The sequence below is a fragment of the Passer domesticus genome, chromosome 6, assembly GCF_036417665.1.
Source record: "Passer domesticus isolate bPasDom1 chromosome 6, bPasDom1.hap1, whole genome shotgun sequence".
Classification (NCBI taxonomy): domain Eukaryota; kingdom Metazoa; phylum Chordata; class Aves; order Passeriformes; family Passeridae; genus Passer; species Passer domesticus.
Window position 1 is genome coordinate 7,676,507 of NC_087479.1, and position 17,336 is coordinate 7,693,842.

Below are 17,336 nucleotides of genomic sequence, written 5' to 3' on the forward strand. Positions count from 1 at the left end.
AAGCTGCTGCAGAAACAGCCAGGATGGAGCAAGAGCCCAACCACAAGGCTCAGCCACAGGCAGCTCTCGCAGTGCTGCCCATGCCAGGAGAGCCCAGAGCTTGATGAAAACTGGAAGCTTATGGACAATGGAAATGTTATTACAACTTCTTTGCAGGCCTATCTGGAAATTCAGTCCAGACACTCCAAATGCTCCCAGGCAGGGAAGTCAAGCACATGGTGCACTCCTTCATCCTCAGTTCTAAACACTGAACTTTGTAAATCCAACACTGGATTTTATTTTTTTTTAATTGCTTCTTAGGGAAAAAAACCAAAACCCCAACATTCATCAGACCTTGGCTTCTCCCTGAACCATCCCTTAAGGAAACAGAAATCTGCATTTTACAAAGTTACAGAAAAAAAAAGCCTGCAGGCAGCTCAGCATGGCAACACTCAGACCCAACCCACTCCTGGATGCAGAGCTTGCTCTGTGAAACAATTTTTAACAGCAATGCTGTGCAGGAGGGACAGTTCCAGCAGACAATGTAATAAATGATGTATAAACCAGCCCACGCTCCCCAGCCAGCCTGGGGGGAGGGCAGGGATGGGGCAGGGGAGACAGCAAGCTGTCCTCTGGCTTTACCTGCTCCAAGAACAAAATAGCCTCATGGTATTATTTTATCCTCATTTTTCCCCTTGTTCAACAAAGGTGACCACAATCTCACACCCTGTTCCAAATAAAATGACCTCACTGGCCCCTTATCTAATTACAAAACATTTTCCTCTGCCACTCCATTCCAGCCTTGCAGGGACTTTCCTTGCTGCTGTCAGCCTCAAGTTTTCCAGAGTCTTGGGTGGGAGAGCAGGAAAGCAGCTTCTTTCCCTTTTTCCTCATCAGAATTAAGCTGAGGCTTTTGATGCCCGTGGCTTTGGCAAAACAACAGCCTGGAGGATGTTGTGCTGCTGGTCCAGGTGCAGCTGAGGGAGCAGATGGAAGTTTGGGTGAAGCCTGAGCCCCGTTAGGGGATGAAGTCAGGGGTTAAGGAGGGTTCCTGCTCTTCCTCTCCCTCTTCCCAGCCGGTTACAAGGCTGCCACACCCTTCTTTTAGATTCCTAATTTCATTCCTCCTGGCTGTCATCACGTCTGCAGTGCAGGGAGGCTGAGCAGCTCCGGGGGGGAGGTGGATGACACCTGGTGGGTGGCAGGAGCAGGTGAAGGCAAAATATAAAACCAGTACATCCTTTAAACTTCCCTGAAAAGCCTGAGCTCACCAAACCCACATTTCAGGCTGTCAGGCCTTGATTTTCCTTCTCCCAGTGTTAAAGGAAAGAACAAAAGCCTTCAAACCCTTTTCTCCTCCTCATGCTCCGAAACCAGGCAAGGCACTCCCTGTGAGCCCAGGGCAGCTGGAGGTGGGTGGCTCAGCCTGGCCCCCACAGCCAGCAGTTCTCCACACCTCGATCCAGCACCACAGGATAAAGAATGAATCACCAAAGGATGAGCCAAGTACAGGGCCACCCCATCCCTGCCCTTTCCAGCAGCTCCTTGGGGTCTGCAGGGCAGAGGAGAGCCCAGTGGGAAGGTGGCACCAGCTCTTCTTGCACCAGGTCAGAGATTTGGAATGGTGGGAGCCAGGAGTCCATCTGTGCCCTGAGAAGGGGCAGAGGAACAGCAACAGCACCAAGTGGGGCAGAGGAGGGACGTGGCCAGGGCAAAGGCACGGCTGCCACACTCTGCTGGGCTCCCTGGAACCCGGCTGCTGCTCTGGCCAGGGTCCATTCCCAGGCTTCCAAACCATCCACCCTGCGAGGGCTGGAACGGGAGGCTGAGGTCTGGCTCACAGCACTGCAGGACAGGAAAGGATCCAGGGAAATTCTGCCATGGATGCCAAGCTCTGCTCCCGTTCTGATGTGAGGAATTACCGTTCATCCGACAGGAACCTCAGCAAAGCACTGACCCAGGGCACTGGGAGAGGCCAGGGCTGCAGCAGAGCAGGGAAGCTCTGCAAGGAGTCTTCTACAAGGAATAAATTCCATACAGAGCAGGTAGGAAAGCTTCCAGCACATCCACACAGAGCCAAGGCAACTCCACACTCATCCTGCTGGACCCACATTCCATCCTTGAGCATCCAGGGAACAGGGCAGGTGCCCACACAAGAGCCAAGGAGCAGGAGGACCAGAAAGTGCACCTAGCACCAGAATTCCCAATGAAAGGGGCCTCTGCTGCATGCTGGGCTGGCAGGAAGGAAAGGAAAAGCTGGAATCTGTGATTGTTACAGCAGGGAGTTCTCCAAGTACCAGAGATGTGGGGGGGTTTTGATCCTTTGTTAGTTGGAGGAGAGGTTTCCTAGAGAAAGCACATTGCACGTCTGAACTACAGCACAGCACCAAGTTTCTGCCACGTGTTTCACAGCATTTTTATTTTGGGGCAAAAGTCTTACAAGAGAAAGTCTGGTAAGGCAGATCTAGAATGCACATTTTCTTTATGTAAAAAAAAAAACCAAAACCCAACCAGACAATATGGGTAAGGTAGACAAGAACTTTTTTTATATTTTGACTATACAATAATATTCCTCTCTTTCTTTCTTTAATCCACTGCCACGCTACTATAATGGATCTGTTCTATAGTCTAAGTTTCAGGTTGTCCAGTTAAGTTGTCTGCAGCTTCTTTAAACAAGTTGACCTTTACCTATTTAGAGTTTCTTCTCAGAAACATTCATATATTATACAGGATATACAGATTTTGAAACAAGACACTTAAAAACACACACACCTATAGCCGCAACACTGGGATAGCTGCATTGTAGGGGTTACCTTGTTCAGCCAGCTGTAGACTCTGTATGTACAATTAGTTTTTATAGTGTTATTTACAGAGATGGACTAAAAGCTCTCTTTTAATCTAAAAGGTAAAGGCTCTTGTGTTTGAGTATGTGCAGTTTCATAGCCCTGTGGGGAAAAAAAAAAAATCACGACAATTATATACACTGTAAACAGCACAAGGCATGAGAATCTCCTCCTCCTCCTCTCCCAAACAATCTTGCAGAAAAGTGTTTGTGCACTAATATTCCTCTTCCACCTCGGCTCCCGCTCCTCGGGTTTTCTTATGGATGGCGCGGTTAAAGCTGTGGCAGGCGGGGACCCAGTGATTGTCATGGAGACCCAGCTTGCAGCCCGGGATGCCCTTCTGGGAGCGGTGGCAGCACATCCAGTAGCCAGGCCCGTAGGGCAGAGCCTGGCAGTAGGGCTTGGGGTGCCACCGGCACAGGGACACGTCCCCCTTCACGTATTTCTTCTTGCACTGCTTGCAAGGGTCTTCCCGGTAGCGAGGGTCGCGCACCCAGCGCGAGTCGGCCGGCCTGATGTTGTAGTACTCAATGATGAACTTGAAGTAGTAGCAAGTGCATTTTAGGGCAACCAGGCTCCTGGTGGGAAGCAACCCGAAGATCTTCACGATGATGTGGTGAGGCAAGAAGGCCATGTACTGCTGAGGCTCCAAAAGCTGCTGGATTTTAAACCTGGTCTCCAGAAAGTCATGTGAAACCTGCCGCTTTAGGCAGGAAGCATCAAGTACTTGCAAAGCCCCTTCTGTGGGAGGGACAGAAGGGGCCGATGGCTCTGTAGGGACACTGCTTCTGACACACGATCTACCAGATGCCAGAGCATCCTCATCCTCCTTTTGGGCTACTTCTCCTGGCTTCTCCTGGGGACCCTCCCGCCGTGGCTGCTGCTCCTGAGCAGCAGGCTGCTCACCCTGGAGGAAAAACAGCCTCCCTGGGAGTGAATCCTCACCAGAACCGGAGAGCTTCTCCTTCCTGCACCCATCCTCTGTCTTGGTGACCGATATACTGATGCACAAGGGTTCCTTCCTAGCAGGATGCTTTGGGAAAATTACAGGCTCTTTCGACGTACAATCAACAGTCGCGTTCTTGCTCTGCGAGGGATCCGGTGGCAGCCTGGCAGCAGGGGGACACGAGGACAGCAGAGCCCTGGGGGGCTCAATCCGTGTTTCAGCGTCATTCCTGCCAGCTGTCATGGCCAACACCGCGTGGGCAAGTCCCGAATTCACATTCCCCACCCGGGTATCCAGCCCCGAAGGAAACGGCTGCCGGGCAGAGGCGCCGCCATCCCACAGCTCGGTGTCACCCAGAGGGCCACAGCGACCTCCGTACCCAGCCTCCGCCACCCCTGCCTCCCCCAGCCCGTCCCCCTGAGCCGGGACCCCCTTCCCCACCTCTCCCTCGGGCTGGGTGCCGCTGGCCAGGAGCACCCTGCCGACGTTCCTGCGGAAGCTGTTGTTGCGGGAGAGGCTCCCGGCCTCGCGCTCGCTCTGCCGCCTCAGGCACTCGGACTCCAGCCTGGCCACCATGTCCAGCACGCGCACGGGCTCGCCCTGCGCCTCGCCGGGGCCGCGCTCCGCTGGCACCTCGCACGCCCCGGCCGAGGAGAAGGGCTCGGAGCCGGGCAGGGCCTTGGGCTGGGCGCCCAGCCTGGTGGCAGAGGGGGCCGTGCAGGTCTTGGCACAGTCCACCAGCAGGGCGCTGGCCCGCTGCTCCAGGAAAGCCACCATCTCGATGACCGACAGCGAGCGGCCCGGGAAGGCGCCCTCGCCGCCGTCGCTCCCGAAGTGCACCGAGCAGTGCTCGATGCCGCAGGCGAAAGGCTCCGGCTGGGAGCACCTGGAGTTGGCCTCCCTCATTCTTTCCAGTTGGATTTTGTTTTTCTTAAGGTCCACGGATTTTTTCCGGCGCTTGGCCGTTCTCCCGTCGATGTCCCACGTGCTCTTGATTTTCATGGAGCCCGTGCGGGTGCTGCTGCTGCACTGCTGGGCTGCGAAGAAGGCGATTTTCTCCTTGGTGTTGCCAGGTTTCACCACAGCCCAGACATCCAGCGGCCCTTCCCCTTCTTCTCCCTGGTGGATCGTGGCAGACAGGGCGTTCTTCTTCTCCCTTGCACTTGGGCCGTCCGCCGGGCCTTTCCCGTTCATATTGCACATAGTATTTGGATAAATAATCCCCAGAAGCTTTTGAGATGGAGTCACCAGGGAGGGTTTTGGGAAAACGCTCAGTTTGGTGCAGTTGGTGTATTTTTCTCCTTGTGCTGGTCCCTGGTGGCCTCGCAGGGAATCCTGGCTTATTTCTGGGGATCGCTCTTTCTTCTGTAACTTGAGATATGGCTTTAAGTGCATACCAGAAACCCTGGAAAAACAGAGAGGGAAGAAGTTATAGTTGCAAAATATGCCTGTCTGGAATTAGAGAAGGTGGCCCAGAGCAGGCACCAGCCCACACCTCAAGAGGAACCACATGAGAAAGGAAAAGAGCCACCAAGGCTGCAATATCCACCCTTGAAGAACTTCCTGCAGTAGGAGAGAACTTCCCATTACAGAAATCTGTTTCCAGGCAGTTGCAAGGAGAAATCCTACAGTTTAAGTTGTATCAGTTGTGAAAACATAGCTAGTGGCTCATTCTTGAGCTAGAGCCATCCTTCTGCCTGTTCATTCCTCGATCCACTTGCAAGGCACACGTGGATCACAGGTTTTATCTGGACATCACCTACCACACACACTCTTTTCAGTAGATAATATGTGGTTAAAGCTCAAAAGGGAAATTAGCAAGAGTAATCAGAGTAATCAGAGATCCCAGGGGATATCTAATCTCCTCCTATCACCCAAAATCACACAGTGGTTTGGGCTGGAAGGGACCTTAAACTCATTTTGTTCCACTTCCTTCCACGGGCAGGACACCTTCCACTATCTCAGGTTGCTCCAAGTCCCATCCAGGCCATCCTTGGACACTTCCAGGGATGAAGCAGCCACAGCTTCTCTGGGCAATTAAACCTTTCCTTTAGCATAGTGGTAATGGCAAATTTGGTGACTTTCTTTCTTGATGGGTCCTTATGCACCACCAATGCCCCTCCCAAAGTGACAGCAGCGTGACATCCAGCTGAGGACGCCCACTCTCAAGGAGGGGATTTTACACTCAGGAATTCCAGAGCTGTGAAGGACCCCTTGGATGCTGCTGACACTGCATCCTCTGTCCTGTCACACCTTCCCCTTCCCTTCAAAGTTCAGGAAAGCAACCACCAGGAGACTCCAGGCCCTTCTCCCAGGAGCATCTCACAAGCACATTACAGAACTGACTACAGGTCATGTTCCCATGGTAATCTTTGAGTTGGTGCACTCCAAGGCCTCCTCTTCAGGGATGATCTGTGCTCAGGAGTGAAGAGCAGCAGGTTCAATGCCACGTTCACCATGAGCTGACACAGACACATTCAGGCACTGAGCATGTTTCCCTTGAGAGCCAACACCAAGAGAGTTAAGTGTGGCAACTTTGTAGGTTTCTAGCCTAAAACCAGCTTTTTACTAAAAACCTCTATCTGTTGGTCTATAAAGTCCAACAAATTTGTAAGTGATGTTGTCCAAGCAGAGGAAGCCTCCAGGACTAGAAGCAGCTTGTGCTGCTTTCTCTGGTTCCTCCTTCTGGCTCTAGTGACAAGAAGGGAGGGCAGGCACAGAGATTTTGGGGAGGTACATCAAGAGGAAGGGCTTAGTTCACCTTTCTATACCTCTTTGGTCCAAGCAGGGCTTTGAAGGCCAGGAAGCAGCTGCTGGAAAGGCAGATGTTGTGCTCCTTCCCTCTGGATTTTTTAGGGAGATCACCATCTGGCTCTTGCAACCAGATAATGCCAAAACCACCTGCATCTCACCTAGAGACTGTGGGGTAAGAGATCCCAGTGCTGCACACACACCTACCCAGCCCCTGGGTTAATTTTCTCCCTGTGCCTCCTGTGTGCCAATTCCAGCAGCTGGAATTGGGTCACCTCCCAGTTTAGTCTCCTCTGCAAAATGCAACTGAGCTACTTTGTTTGCCTCCTCCGTCGGATGCTGAAAACTAAAATAATCTCATAAAAATAGAACTTCAGGGCGTTGAAATAGATGCATGGAGAGAAAAATGGGAAATCGAGGCTGCTGGAGTTTGCTTTGGCCTCATTTTTCACAGGGGCTGCCTCACTCTGGTTGTACTTCACAGTGAAGCAGGGTCAGGCCACTGAGGTGACCTGGCCAAAGCCCAGCCCAGAAGAGCAGCAGGTGAAGCACTGCAGCAAACTGCTGCAGAGAACGGTGCCTGCAGCCTTCCCCTCCCTTCCCTTCCAGAAGGACATTTCCCAGACTTGGGAGAGAAAAACTCTGGTGGCTGCTCGCCACTGTACCCTGGGGAGAAGAGGTGAATACAATTAAAACACGACTTTGCATGCTGAAATCTCCTGAGCCAGGAGCAGAAGATCAAATTTCATTCATGAGTTTTGTGCCAAGGTGTTTGAAAGATGAGCTGAGCTTGTTTTTAAAAGGCTTTCTTCAAGCAGTTTTCAGGAATCCAGCAGGACAATCAGCTCAACACCCTTCATTAAGAGAAGCTGCAAATGGAGGTGAGACCAGGTATTATGTGAATAAAACCAGAACCAAACTGGTTACCCCAACAGGCTCAGGGGACATGTTCAGCCAGCAGAGTTGGTTCAGCTGCTCCCAGCTATTTCTGGTCTATGGAGAAAGACAAAGGGTAAAGTTCTGCCTCACCTATTACAGATTTCTTGTTTAAGGTTATATTTCCTATGTTTCAGTTAGTCCCTGGCTAAACCAACAATACCATTTAAGGTTGAAAAGTTATAATTTACATAACAAAATTATGCCTTAGTCAGAAGTTTTACTGCCAGAATAATTGCCTCATTTGAATTCAGCATTCAGTTCATTGCACATGTTTTAATGGATCTGGATTTAAAGAAAACCTTCATCTAATAACTTCAGACAGCTATAAAGAGCTCTGCAAACTCCACAGCACCAGCTGCCACCTGCCTCAGAGTTTTCCAGCAGCAGGGAAGAGAACTTTCATTTTAAAAGCCATCTTAGCAATGGACCTTACCTGAAAGTGCCACTTGGCAAAAACGAGCCCCCACCTCACACGCCCTTTGCTGTGGACATTGAGAATGAACTTTTAGGCAATCACAGCTTCTTCCCTGCACATCAGCAGCACATTTCATCTCTAGCTCCTACATTTAGAACAAGGCTTCCCAGCTGAAATTGCTTTGAAGATGAACCAGAGCCCAGTCCCCACCCACAGACTCCCCTGTTTCTCAGTGCTGGCAAGCACAGAGCTGTGGCAGCTGCAGGTAAGCTTTTAAATATTTAAAACCACCAAAAATAGTTGTTAAAAGGTGAAGTCACATATTCCCTACGACACTTCATTCCAGAATAATTCTGTTTGCTTTCCTCCACCCTTTAAGTTATCAAGCTCTCCAATTTTATCTTTAGAGACAACGACTCTTCAGAAGTCCACAGGAGCAAACATAAAAGGTTTTCAATCCCAAATGTGCGGTTTTAAATTGCTGATAAGAGAGAATTCTGCCAGGAATGATCAGCACTGAAACAACGAGCAGTGCTGCCTTTATACTGTTATTCCATCCTTAAGCTGATGAAATAAAGGGGCCAGTTTTTCTATTTCTAATCAGCCATGTCTGAAAAACAGGATACTTGCACTGCTGGAATGAGACTGCTGTTTTTGTAAGTCCTCACTACGGCTTGTTTCCACTGCAGTTTTATCAAGCTGGGTTACTACACACTGCTGATACAGAAATATATTCCTTTATATGAGCTCAGATACTCACACACCCCTCCTCTCCCCACCCAAGGGAAGACCCATAACCCACTGGTGGACTCCCCATCCCTGAAAGTGTCCAAATCCAGGCTGGATGGGGCTTGGATCAACCTGGTCTAGTGGGAAATGTCCCTGCCCATGGCAATGGTTTGGAATGAGATGGGCTTTAAGGTCTTTTCCAACCCAAATCATTCCATGATTCTACTTGCCAAGAATCCTCCAGCATCCTTTTGTGTTTATGTATGTTCTAAATCACAGCAGCCTAAAACAATAATATATTTGCTTTAGTGGAAACTCCAGAGTTGGAGGCAAAACTGTTAGAAAAGACTCAGTTTTCACAACTCCTTTGTAAGGTCCACAGAGAGCCTTAATTCCCCTTGCAGCTCCCAGCTCAGGGACTCTGATGATGCCCCATGAAGCCAAAAGATTTCCTCTGGCCAGTAAGAAGAACAAGGAACAAAAAAGCCTGATCTTCACAAACAGCATGTTCACACTGCAAGTTTTCTGGGCAAAGCACCGGAAGGTTTTATTAGGGGGAAAATTTCCATCAAAACCCCCAAGTTTCCTATGGATTTCTCCTTGTAAACACCAATTCCAGTCAACACAAGCTCCTCACGTTGCTGACTGCACACCCAGTGCCAACTACAACTCTGAAAAACCCCTCAGGACATACTAACACAAGGCAAAAGCCAAAAAAAAAAAAAAAGGAAAAAAGTCAACAACAATAAAAACCCCACACCTCTGGCAAAGCATTCCTCTTCCCTGGCATCCCAGCTCTCTGTCCATAGAGTTTTCCTCCTCTATGAAGGACACTGACAATTAGCAAGGACTGAGCACTGAGTGGGAGTTAACCACAGCTAACCACTTGTTATTTCTGGAAGGGCTTGGTGGGTCCTTTGGGCTCCATCTCCAGTCCCATTTCCATCCCCTTTGCACTGCCAGGGCAAGGCAAAGCAGACAGAGAGCTGCTTCAAAGGCATTCCAGGGATTCTGCTGGGGAAAGTCCCGGGATGGAAGGCACTCTGCACTCATGGAGTTTGTTCTGGAGCATGGCAAGGGTCCAAGCTCACAGAAAGGAGGGCTGGGAAGCTCCAGAGCAGGGGTGGGTTTGACTCTGGCAGCTGTGGAAGCATCTGATTTCCTGAAACCCCACTCCCCTTGGAGCAGCAACTGCTCCTGACCCACCTCCCAACACCTCCAAAATGCCTCTTGCAGCAAAGAGAGAGCCAGCAAGCATTAGAGAGGGATTTGAAGGCAAACAGAAGGCATGTGGCTGCTGAAGGAGAGCTCTCTGCTCCAGTGGCCAGCCTGGGGCAAGTGGAAGAATGCCAAAACCGTGGGGCAGAGCTGGCCCAGCAGAGCTGAGGAGCTAAATGCACTGTGTAAGAACCAAATTCCTAATGCTGGGTCCCTCCCCAGCTTGTTCACCTTCATCAGGTGCTCACATAACCTGAGTCTGGGCAGACAACACCCAAACACAGCTGCACCCAGCACAGCCAGAAAATCCATCCCACAAAGCCCAGCATCTGCAGCACAGAGGTTTTGGGTGACAGAATGCACCCCCAAGCCCAGCACAGACCACTCCACTTTGAGGGCTCCCACCCATCAATGTTTTGAACATGTTTTACACTAAACACACCCACACCCTTCAGTAAAGCACAGTTGCCTTGGCTACCTCCTAAATTTTGTACAGGAAGAAGTGCCACAGCTTTGCCAGGCTTTTGTATAAAAGCACTCACCATGAAGAGAGAGATGTAGCAGCAATTCTGTGCTGAGCCTCAGGAAGCTCAAAGCCCTGCTTCCCAACCACACCAGACATAACACAGAGATGACAAAGCAGAAGGGAACAAAACAAACTGAAAGATTTGGAATTCAAGGTTATCAGCTGCTCCAGAAACGTGTAGCTCAGAGATGATGGGATGGCACACGTGGCTGTGGTGGGACAGGATGAGGGGAAATCACAGAGGGACAGCAAGACAAAAACTGGTGCTTTTATAGAGCTTCTCCTGAAAGCTGCTCAGAGCAGCACAAGTAAGTGCCAAGTGTCCTTCTGGAAGTGTTTCACATTTATTAATTTGTTTCCTGATTTATAAAGTGCAAGAGGACCTTTCTTCATATCACAGTGCAACAAATTTCTTGTGTTAACGAACCACCACAGAGTGATGCTATTTATAGCCTTCATTTTTGTGCATATGTAATGAGAACACATCAGAGGTTGCAGAAATTAACCTTGGACCACACGATCAGTAACAGACTCAGCATTCAAAATAAAAACAAGCAAAAGTAGAGCTGAAGGCAAGTTATCAGGTTGCCCTTTGGAAACTCAAGACTGAAAGAAACTGGTTCATGAATTCAGCTGGGGAGGATTTCACTGCACACTGCATTCTCCAGGAGTCAGAAGGTGTTTTCATTATTAAGACCAAATCCCAAACAAAAGATTTAAAGCAACTGCAACTGGATGTGATCCTTCTTTATGAAGGATACCAGAAGCAGACACAAGTTTCAGGTCACATCCCTTGGAAACTTCTGTCTAGAGACCAGAAAGTCCAGGAATAAACATGAGAACTGGAGCAGTGTTAAGTCACTGCAGAGATATTTAACAACAAAGAAATAGTGAAAGGTTTTTGTTCAGTTTGTGAGAGAAAAGAGAAACAGGGCTGCAAGCAAGGGCAGGGCAGAGATCAAGAGTACAACACAAAATACCAAATTTGACTTTGCACCATTTTTAAAGAGGGGACGTAAGGGTGATGATGAGGGCAAAAGCCCAGGCGTTAATCTGAACAAGAGCATTGGCAGGGGGAGGATTAGAGAGCTTCATAAAAATTGTGAGGATTGGCTCATCCCAGTTTTAGAATCCAAACCAGATAGGCTCATGCACTGCAGGCCAAGAAACAGGATTTATAAACCTCTTGAAAGACAACAATAGGAGATAATAAACATGTGGCACATTGGAGGGGGCACTGCAGGGGAGAAAGAGAAGGAGAATGATCACAGCCTCTCCAGGGCTCGTATTCTGACTCCAATATAAAGGTGCTTTGCAAGCAAAGAGGATTAATGTGACACAGAGAAAAAGGGGGAAGAGGGAATAGTTCAATATGCCAGACTAACCTCAAGGTTCTCAAAAAAAGCCATCTTTTTAGAGCAATCTACTATATCTTCCTCACATGGACTTCAGAGAGCACAAAGAGATTTACTGGTTAAGACAGATTGGCAGAGGAATGGGAAAACAGACAAAGGAGCTGGCTTAGCAGCAGACAGCCCCAGGTGATGCTGAATAAGAAAATACCAGCCTGGAAACCAAAGACATGCCTCAAGAATCAGCCCTGGGAACATCTGACTTTGTTAGGAATGACCTCAGCACTAATCCTGCACCCACAGAAACAGAGGCAGCTCCAAAACAGCAGAGGCACAAAGCTCCAAGTAACAGAAACTGAGGAGGGTTTTGAAATGCAGGCAGTGATGCATCAGCAAGAGGAACACCAACAAATTTTGGAAGTAACTGAGGTGAACTGGCTACCACAGAGACATCCATGAAATAAGAAATGGAAGTGATGGAGAAGCCCTCCAGCCAGAGCAGCTCCAGAGCACAGCACACACTTTTAGCCAGGACTGAGAATATTCTGTGAGGGGCATCACACTGAGAACAGCAGCAATTGCTACTCAGGAAGCTACTAGAGAACACTTGGGTCACTTAGCAAAACCACAGGTGAGGGTTACAACCCCCTCAGAATGCAGAAGAAGAGGTAAACCACTGAAAGTAAGCAGCAGTCCTGAGGCAGAAGGCAAATAAAGGAACAGAAACTCAAATGAGTCTATAAACTGTCATGAATGTTCAGCCTGGGAATGAAAAGAAGGTTCCTAATTGCACAGCAAGATCTGTCATCTTCAGTAATGGCTTGATCTACAGGAGGAATGAAGAAAAGATGCAAGATGTAAATGTTTTTAGGCTGGACTAAGTTCACAAAAGGGATTATGAGATCCTGCTTGGGAAAGCAAGGAGCTGGGTGACCCAGGAAGTCTTTTCCAGCACTAAATTACCATGAGACTAACATAGCAAGTATATGCTGTCTACACAACCACAAAGAACAAAGGTTAAAAGTTTGCTTTAAACCCACACAGCCTTTGGAAACCAAAAAGCTGGCGCTCTTCCTCCAGACTGAGGAAGTTTAAGAGCCTTGGTTTCAGAAGAAGAATTTTAAAAAATACACATTTATTTTGAAGTAGTTTGAACTCCAACAAACTGGCATGTCCTTGCATTTGCATGAGGACAAGTTGTTCTGCATGGTGTTCCTATAAGGAGACACAGTGAGAGGCGTTCACTTAATTGTCACATAAGCACAAGTGTTTGAAATCAATCGTGCATTTCTCCTTAATAAGAGACACAGGAGAGTGAGCAATGCAAAATCTGAGCTTAAACTAATCTAATTACTTAGTCCATAGTAAGACAAACCACAACAATGACTGCCAGCATTTCCACTCACTTTAAGCTGCCTGCATGTTTTAAAGCCTACTCTGATGAGCCTTTCGCCAATTAAGTTTTACTTCAAAGTCATGTTTCCCAAACTAATTTACAGCTGTTGCTGGAAAACCCAAAGATTTCTGCAAGTACACTACCAGCTGCAGCAAATCTGCAGTTGTCATTATCAAATAAAAACGTCAAAGAACATTTCTGCCCTTAAGCCATTACAACGTTTTGCTTAAACACCACCTGAAAGTCAGAATTTCGAGCAAACATTTGAGAGACAGGACAAGACAATAGGAGAGGGCAAGGAGAAGGCTAAAATCAGTGCTGAACCCTCAGCTGCAGGCAGAGCAGGCAGCGTGTTCGTACCGTTTGACTTGATGGAAGGTGGAGGATGTGGAATTGAGCGGTTCCCTGTGGAGGCCAGCTCTGCAGGAACTCTTCATGGTAACGACCTCTCCGGCTAAGGCACGTCGTCGTCACAGCCAGTCCATCCTGGGCTACACCCCAGGCTCCCCCATCAGCTCTGCCTGCCCCACACTCGGCTTCACCGCGTCTCTGCCACCTAAAAACTGAACAACAGAGAGCTACGTGAGGAGATCACAAGAGCAGATGATCAGGACATGGACTTTCCCATGAGAGAGAATAGATATAAATATAAATATATACAAACACAAACATGCTACGCATGCATAGATATCAAAGATACGTATTCAGATATAAAAGAACTTAACACCATCATTCCAGCGTTTCACCTGGAGTTCCTGAACACCACCAAACACAAAGGAACACGCCCCACCACAGCCTGTCTGCACACACAGAGTTTTTTCACCTTATATCCACTGCAGCTCTACCTTGGCACCTCCCACGGAACACGCTGTCTTCCCAGCTCCATGTAAACAGGACGCACAAGATCTCTCTGCTTGTTAGCACCACATCAGCCTTTGGAGGGAAGTAGCTGCTAGCAGTGAGATTTGAGGCTGCCAGGAGTTACGTTAGCGCTCTAGTCAAAATAACGTGGTGGATTTTATAAAAGGACAGAAAACATGTCACCACGCAGCCTCCAAGTCTTGTGAAAACTGCCCTGTTTTTGCATCACATGCAGATAAGACAGATTACACCAGAACAAAGCTGTTCTGCAGTATCTCTTGTTCTCTCTGGGCTGCTGCCTTCTCCACCTTGTCCTTGGAGCAGACACCCTTACCAGCACTTTAAGGCACTTTGATGGAGAAAGAACAACAACCTTCAAGCTGGAACATTAAAGGGAAGAGTGACACAGCAAAAGAGCCCTGGAAAACCTCAAACACTCCAGCCTGAGCTGCCAGCAGATTGTTTTAGAGACCGTTTGCTTCCTCTCTAGAGGACTGTGCACAATGATGCCGTAATAAAGGAATGCCATTTGAGGATGCTAACTATGGAGCTGTGTCCCCAGGGGAGCTGTGATTTAGTACAGCAGGTTGTTCTCTCCTTTTCAGCAGTTCTGTCCAGTGTTCCTACTGCTGTCCTACCCCTGCTTTTGCAGAGATTGAGCCTCTCACATCACCCCCTTCCCAATGCCTCCCACACAGAAGAGCCCCCATTAAGCCCAGCCCAGCCCTGCTTCACTGGTGTGGTTCACAAACAATGCTCCCACTAAACACTCCTGGCCTGGAAAACCTGCTCTTGGTAGCCACACTTGCCAGGGAAATGATGAACCTTCCAGGCAGGAAAAACAGAAGCTGGTTTAGATCCACCTGACTTGATGTCTGCTACAGCAATTCCACATTTCATCTAATGATGGCGAATAAGAGGTTAAGCGTTTGCCTATATTTGAGTAGCAGGAGCCTAAAATAATATATAAAATATTATATAAACACATTCCAGTCTTCATGAAGAAATCTCTGCTGAGCTCTACACAAGGCTAAGAAACGTGTGGGGTGGAGGAGACGGAGGCAGGGCAGTGGCAGAGCAGGAGGAGGAGAGCATGTCCTCTGCTCCAGGGATTCAGGCAGACCAGGAATTGAGCTGCCACGATCAGCAACAGCAGAAATTGAAGCTTTGTAGTTAAACACCATTTTCATCAGACTACCCAGAGTCTCTAACAAGGACCTACCTCTATGAGTGAAACCTAGGCACAAAACCAGGTGTTTCTGATGTTCTCATGCTGTAAAGATATATATTCACAAACAATAATTCACAGAGAAGAAAAAGCATATGCCCAGTGCTTTAGGAAAATCAAACATAAAATTGTTACTTTCCCATGAACCATCACTAAAAAGGCACTGAAACTCTGACTTTTCTCCAAGCTTTTGTCTGGCTCTCCTTCTGGCTTTACTAACACTAGCATTTCAAACTCAGCAGGAACTGTATCACAGAAGCATGATTATATCCACACCCAAATAAACGCAACCACACCACTTCAAGAATGCCACTCACTTTTCCAACAGCTTACACCCTCTCCATGGATCCCTGGTTAAGAATACCAATGTTTTGTCCTATCCCACTCCTTTGGAGATCAATTGAGAAGTAAAAGATAAAAAGCCATACAAAGAATTGAAACTCAAAGATATCTTGTTTGCAGTGAAGAGCTCGAGAAGCAAAACCATCAAGAGAAGTGGTTCAGGTCAGGAGCAGCCAGAACCCTGATCCAAGCACAGGCACTGTATGGTGAGATTTCGTGAGTTTAGGAAGGGACCAGCAACTACTAGAGGGTAGCAAAAGCTGACAAAATAGACACAGCCGAGTTCAGATGGGCACTGCAGCACAGACCCAACCACAGCTCCATACAAAGCATGCTTTTTCCCCCCCTCTGTAGCTGCTGGGCTATAGAAAAGAGTTGAAATAGACTATTAATGCCAGGCAAGCTCCTGACAAATTCCTACTGTGTGACGAGTAAAAAGCTGTGCTTGTGAATTAGAAAAAAGGAAAAGAGAGGAAAAAAAAAACAACCCAGCATTTAAGCTAGCAGATATACTTACTGCCTTTTAACTACCACTGTTTCTGTACCAAGGCTGATCCTTAGCAGAAGGAGCTGCAGCCGATTTAAGTTTTGCACAGAGTCAGGTACAGCCCAAAAAACTGAAATACAGATGCACAGAGAAACAAAACAGAAGAGGAAGTTAAAACCCTAATCATGTTCTTCTCCCTCTCTGAAACCACCCCCAAACATATGCCTTTCTGCACAAGATGTGGGAAGGACTCTGGTTTTGGCAGCAGAAAGCATCACATCCTCTCAGCCGCTGACGGACTCAGGGAACGGGCCCACAAAATTCCCTGTCTTATCACCAGGACTGAGCACTGCTGCAGCCTAGAAAAACAAATGTATCAACCCAACCAGGCTGCAGTCAAGGTCTCCCCATCTGTGTAGCAATTCACCACAGTTTTTGATATTTTGATTAGTGCAAGTGTGTTTTAGCTGTAGCAACAGTAACTGATCAACAAACCAGTTCAAAGGGTGGGCACATCCTCTCAGAAAATTTACTTTCTTGAAAGGAGGCCGTGGCCTCGGGACTGGATCTGAGCAACAATCGCCCTGTTGGTAAAAACATGTGTAAAAACACATTTGACCACCCCACCTCCATGCAGGGCAAGCTCTGGGATGTTCCATAGGGATGTCACTCTGGATCAGCTGGGCAAAGAGCATCAGCACACTCAGGATGTAGAAGGAAGCAGTAGCAAGTGTTTCAGGGCAGAACTCAGAGGAGTTAACAACAAAAACAGTCACTAGGGTGGAAAAAGTCAGTGCTAAGGCTTTATAATAGGATAAGGGTATTTGTTTTCTTGCAAGAACCAGGTTGCATGTCCATTCTCCCACAATGGAGCTCAATTTTAGGTTGTTATATGATACAATTAATTCACCAGACATGCAATTCTGCCATCCCCCAGCCAAGTCATCCCTCCCTCCCAGGCACCCCTCAGGACACCTCTAACAGCACCAGACTCTCCTAAGCAAGAGGCTTTGGCACAAAGTCTTTCCCCATCCCAACACTCCCACTGGGAAGGATCCCCACACACACCAGGTCCTCAGCCTCTCAGACACCTACAGGAACACAACCATTTATTTTTAACCATTCTTCAGGTAATATCTACTTATTTAAAGCACCTAAAGAACTGCCTTTTAACCCTAAAGGAGCCATCACAGGCATCATTTGCCTTGTGAAACCTTGTGTGCTCAGCTTCCCCTCTGATGGTCCATCAGATCTGGTATGATCTGACCTAAAGGCAATGGAACTGCCACAGGGAATCCAGCTGGAATTAATGTGGGGGAGCTTC

At 48.1% G+C, this 17,336-nt stretch overlaps 1 protein-coding gene across 11 annotated transcripts in view; it reads right to left on the reverse strand.

Moving 5' to 3' along the window:
* Positions 1 to 253: 253 nt before the first annotated feature.
* FBXO34 (F-box protein 34) overlaps positions 254 to 17,336 on the reverse strand; it is a 41,324-nt gene continuing 24,241 nt past the window's right edge. For 3 of the 11 annotated variants that reach the window (XM_064423071.1, XM_064423073.1, XM_064423072.1), the window contains 2 exons: positions 13,455 to 13,657; positions 254 to 5,173 (listed from right to left, as the gene is read on the reverse strand). In XM_064423071.1, the coding sequence (XP_064279141.1) occupies positions 3,037 to 5,173; positions 13,455 to 13,531 (2,214 nt within the window). In that variant the 5' untranslated portion in view covers positions 13,532 to 13,657 and the 3' untranslated portion in view covers positions 254 to 3,036. Of the gene's footprint in view, positions 5,174 to 10,362; positions 10,497 to 13,454; positions 16,143 to 17,336 lie in introns of those variants that run through there. The other 8 variants (XM_064423070.1, XM_064423067.1, XM_064423063.1 and 5 more) reach the window with 8 other exon arrangements.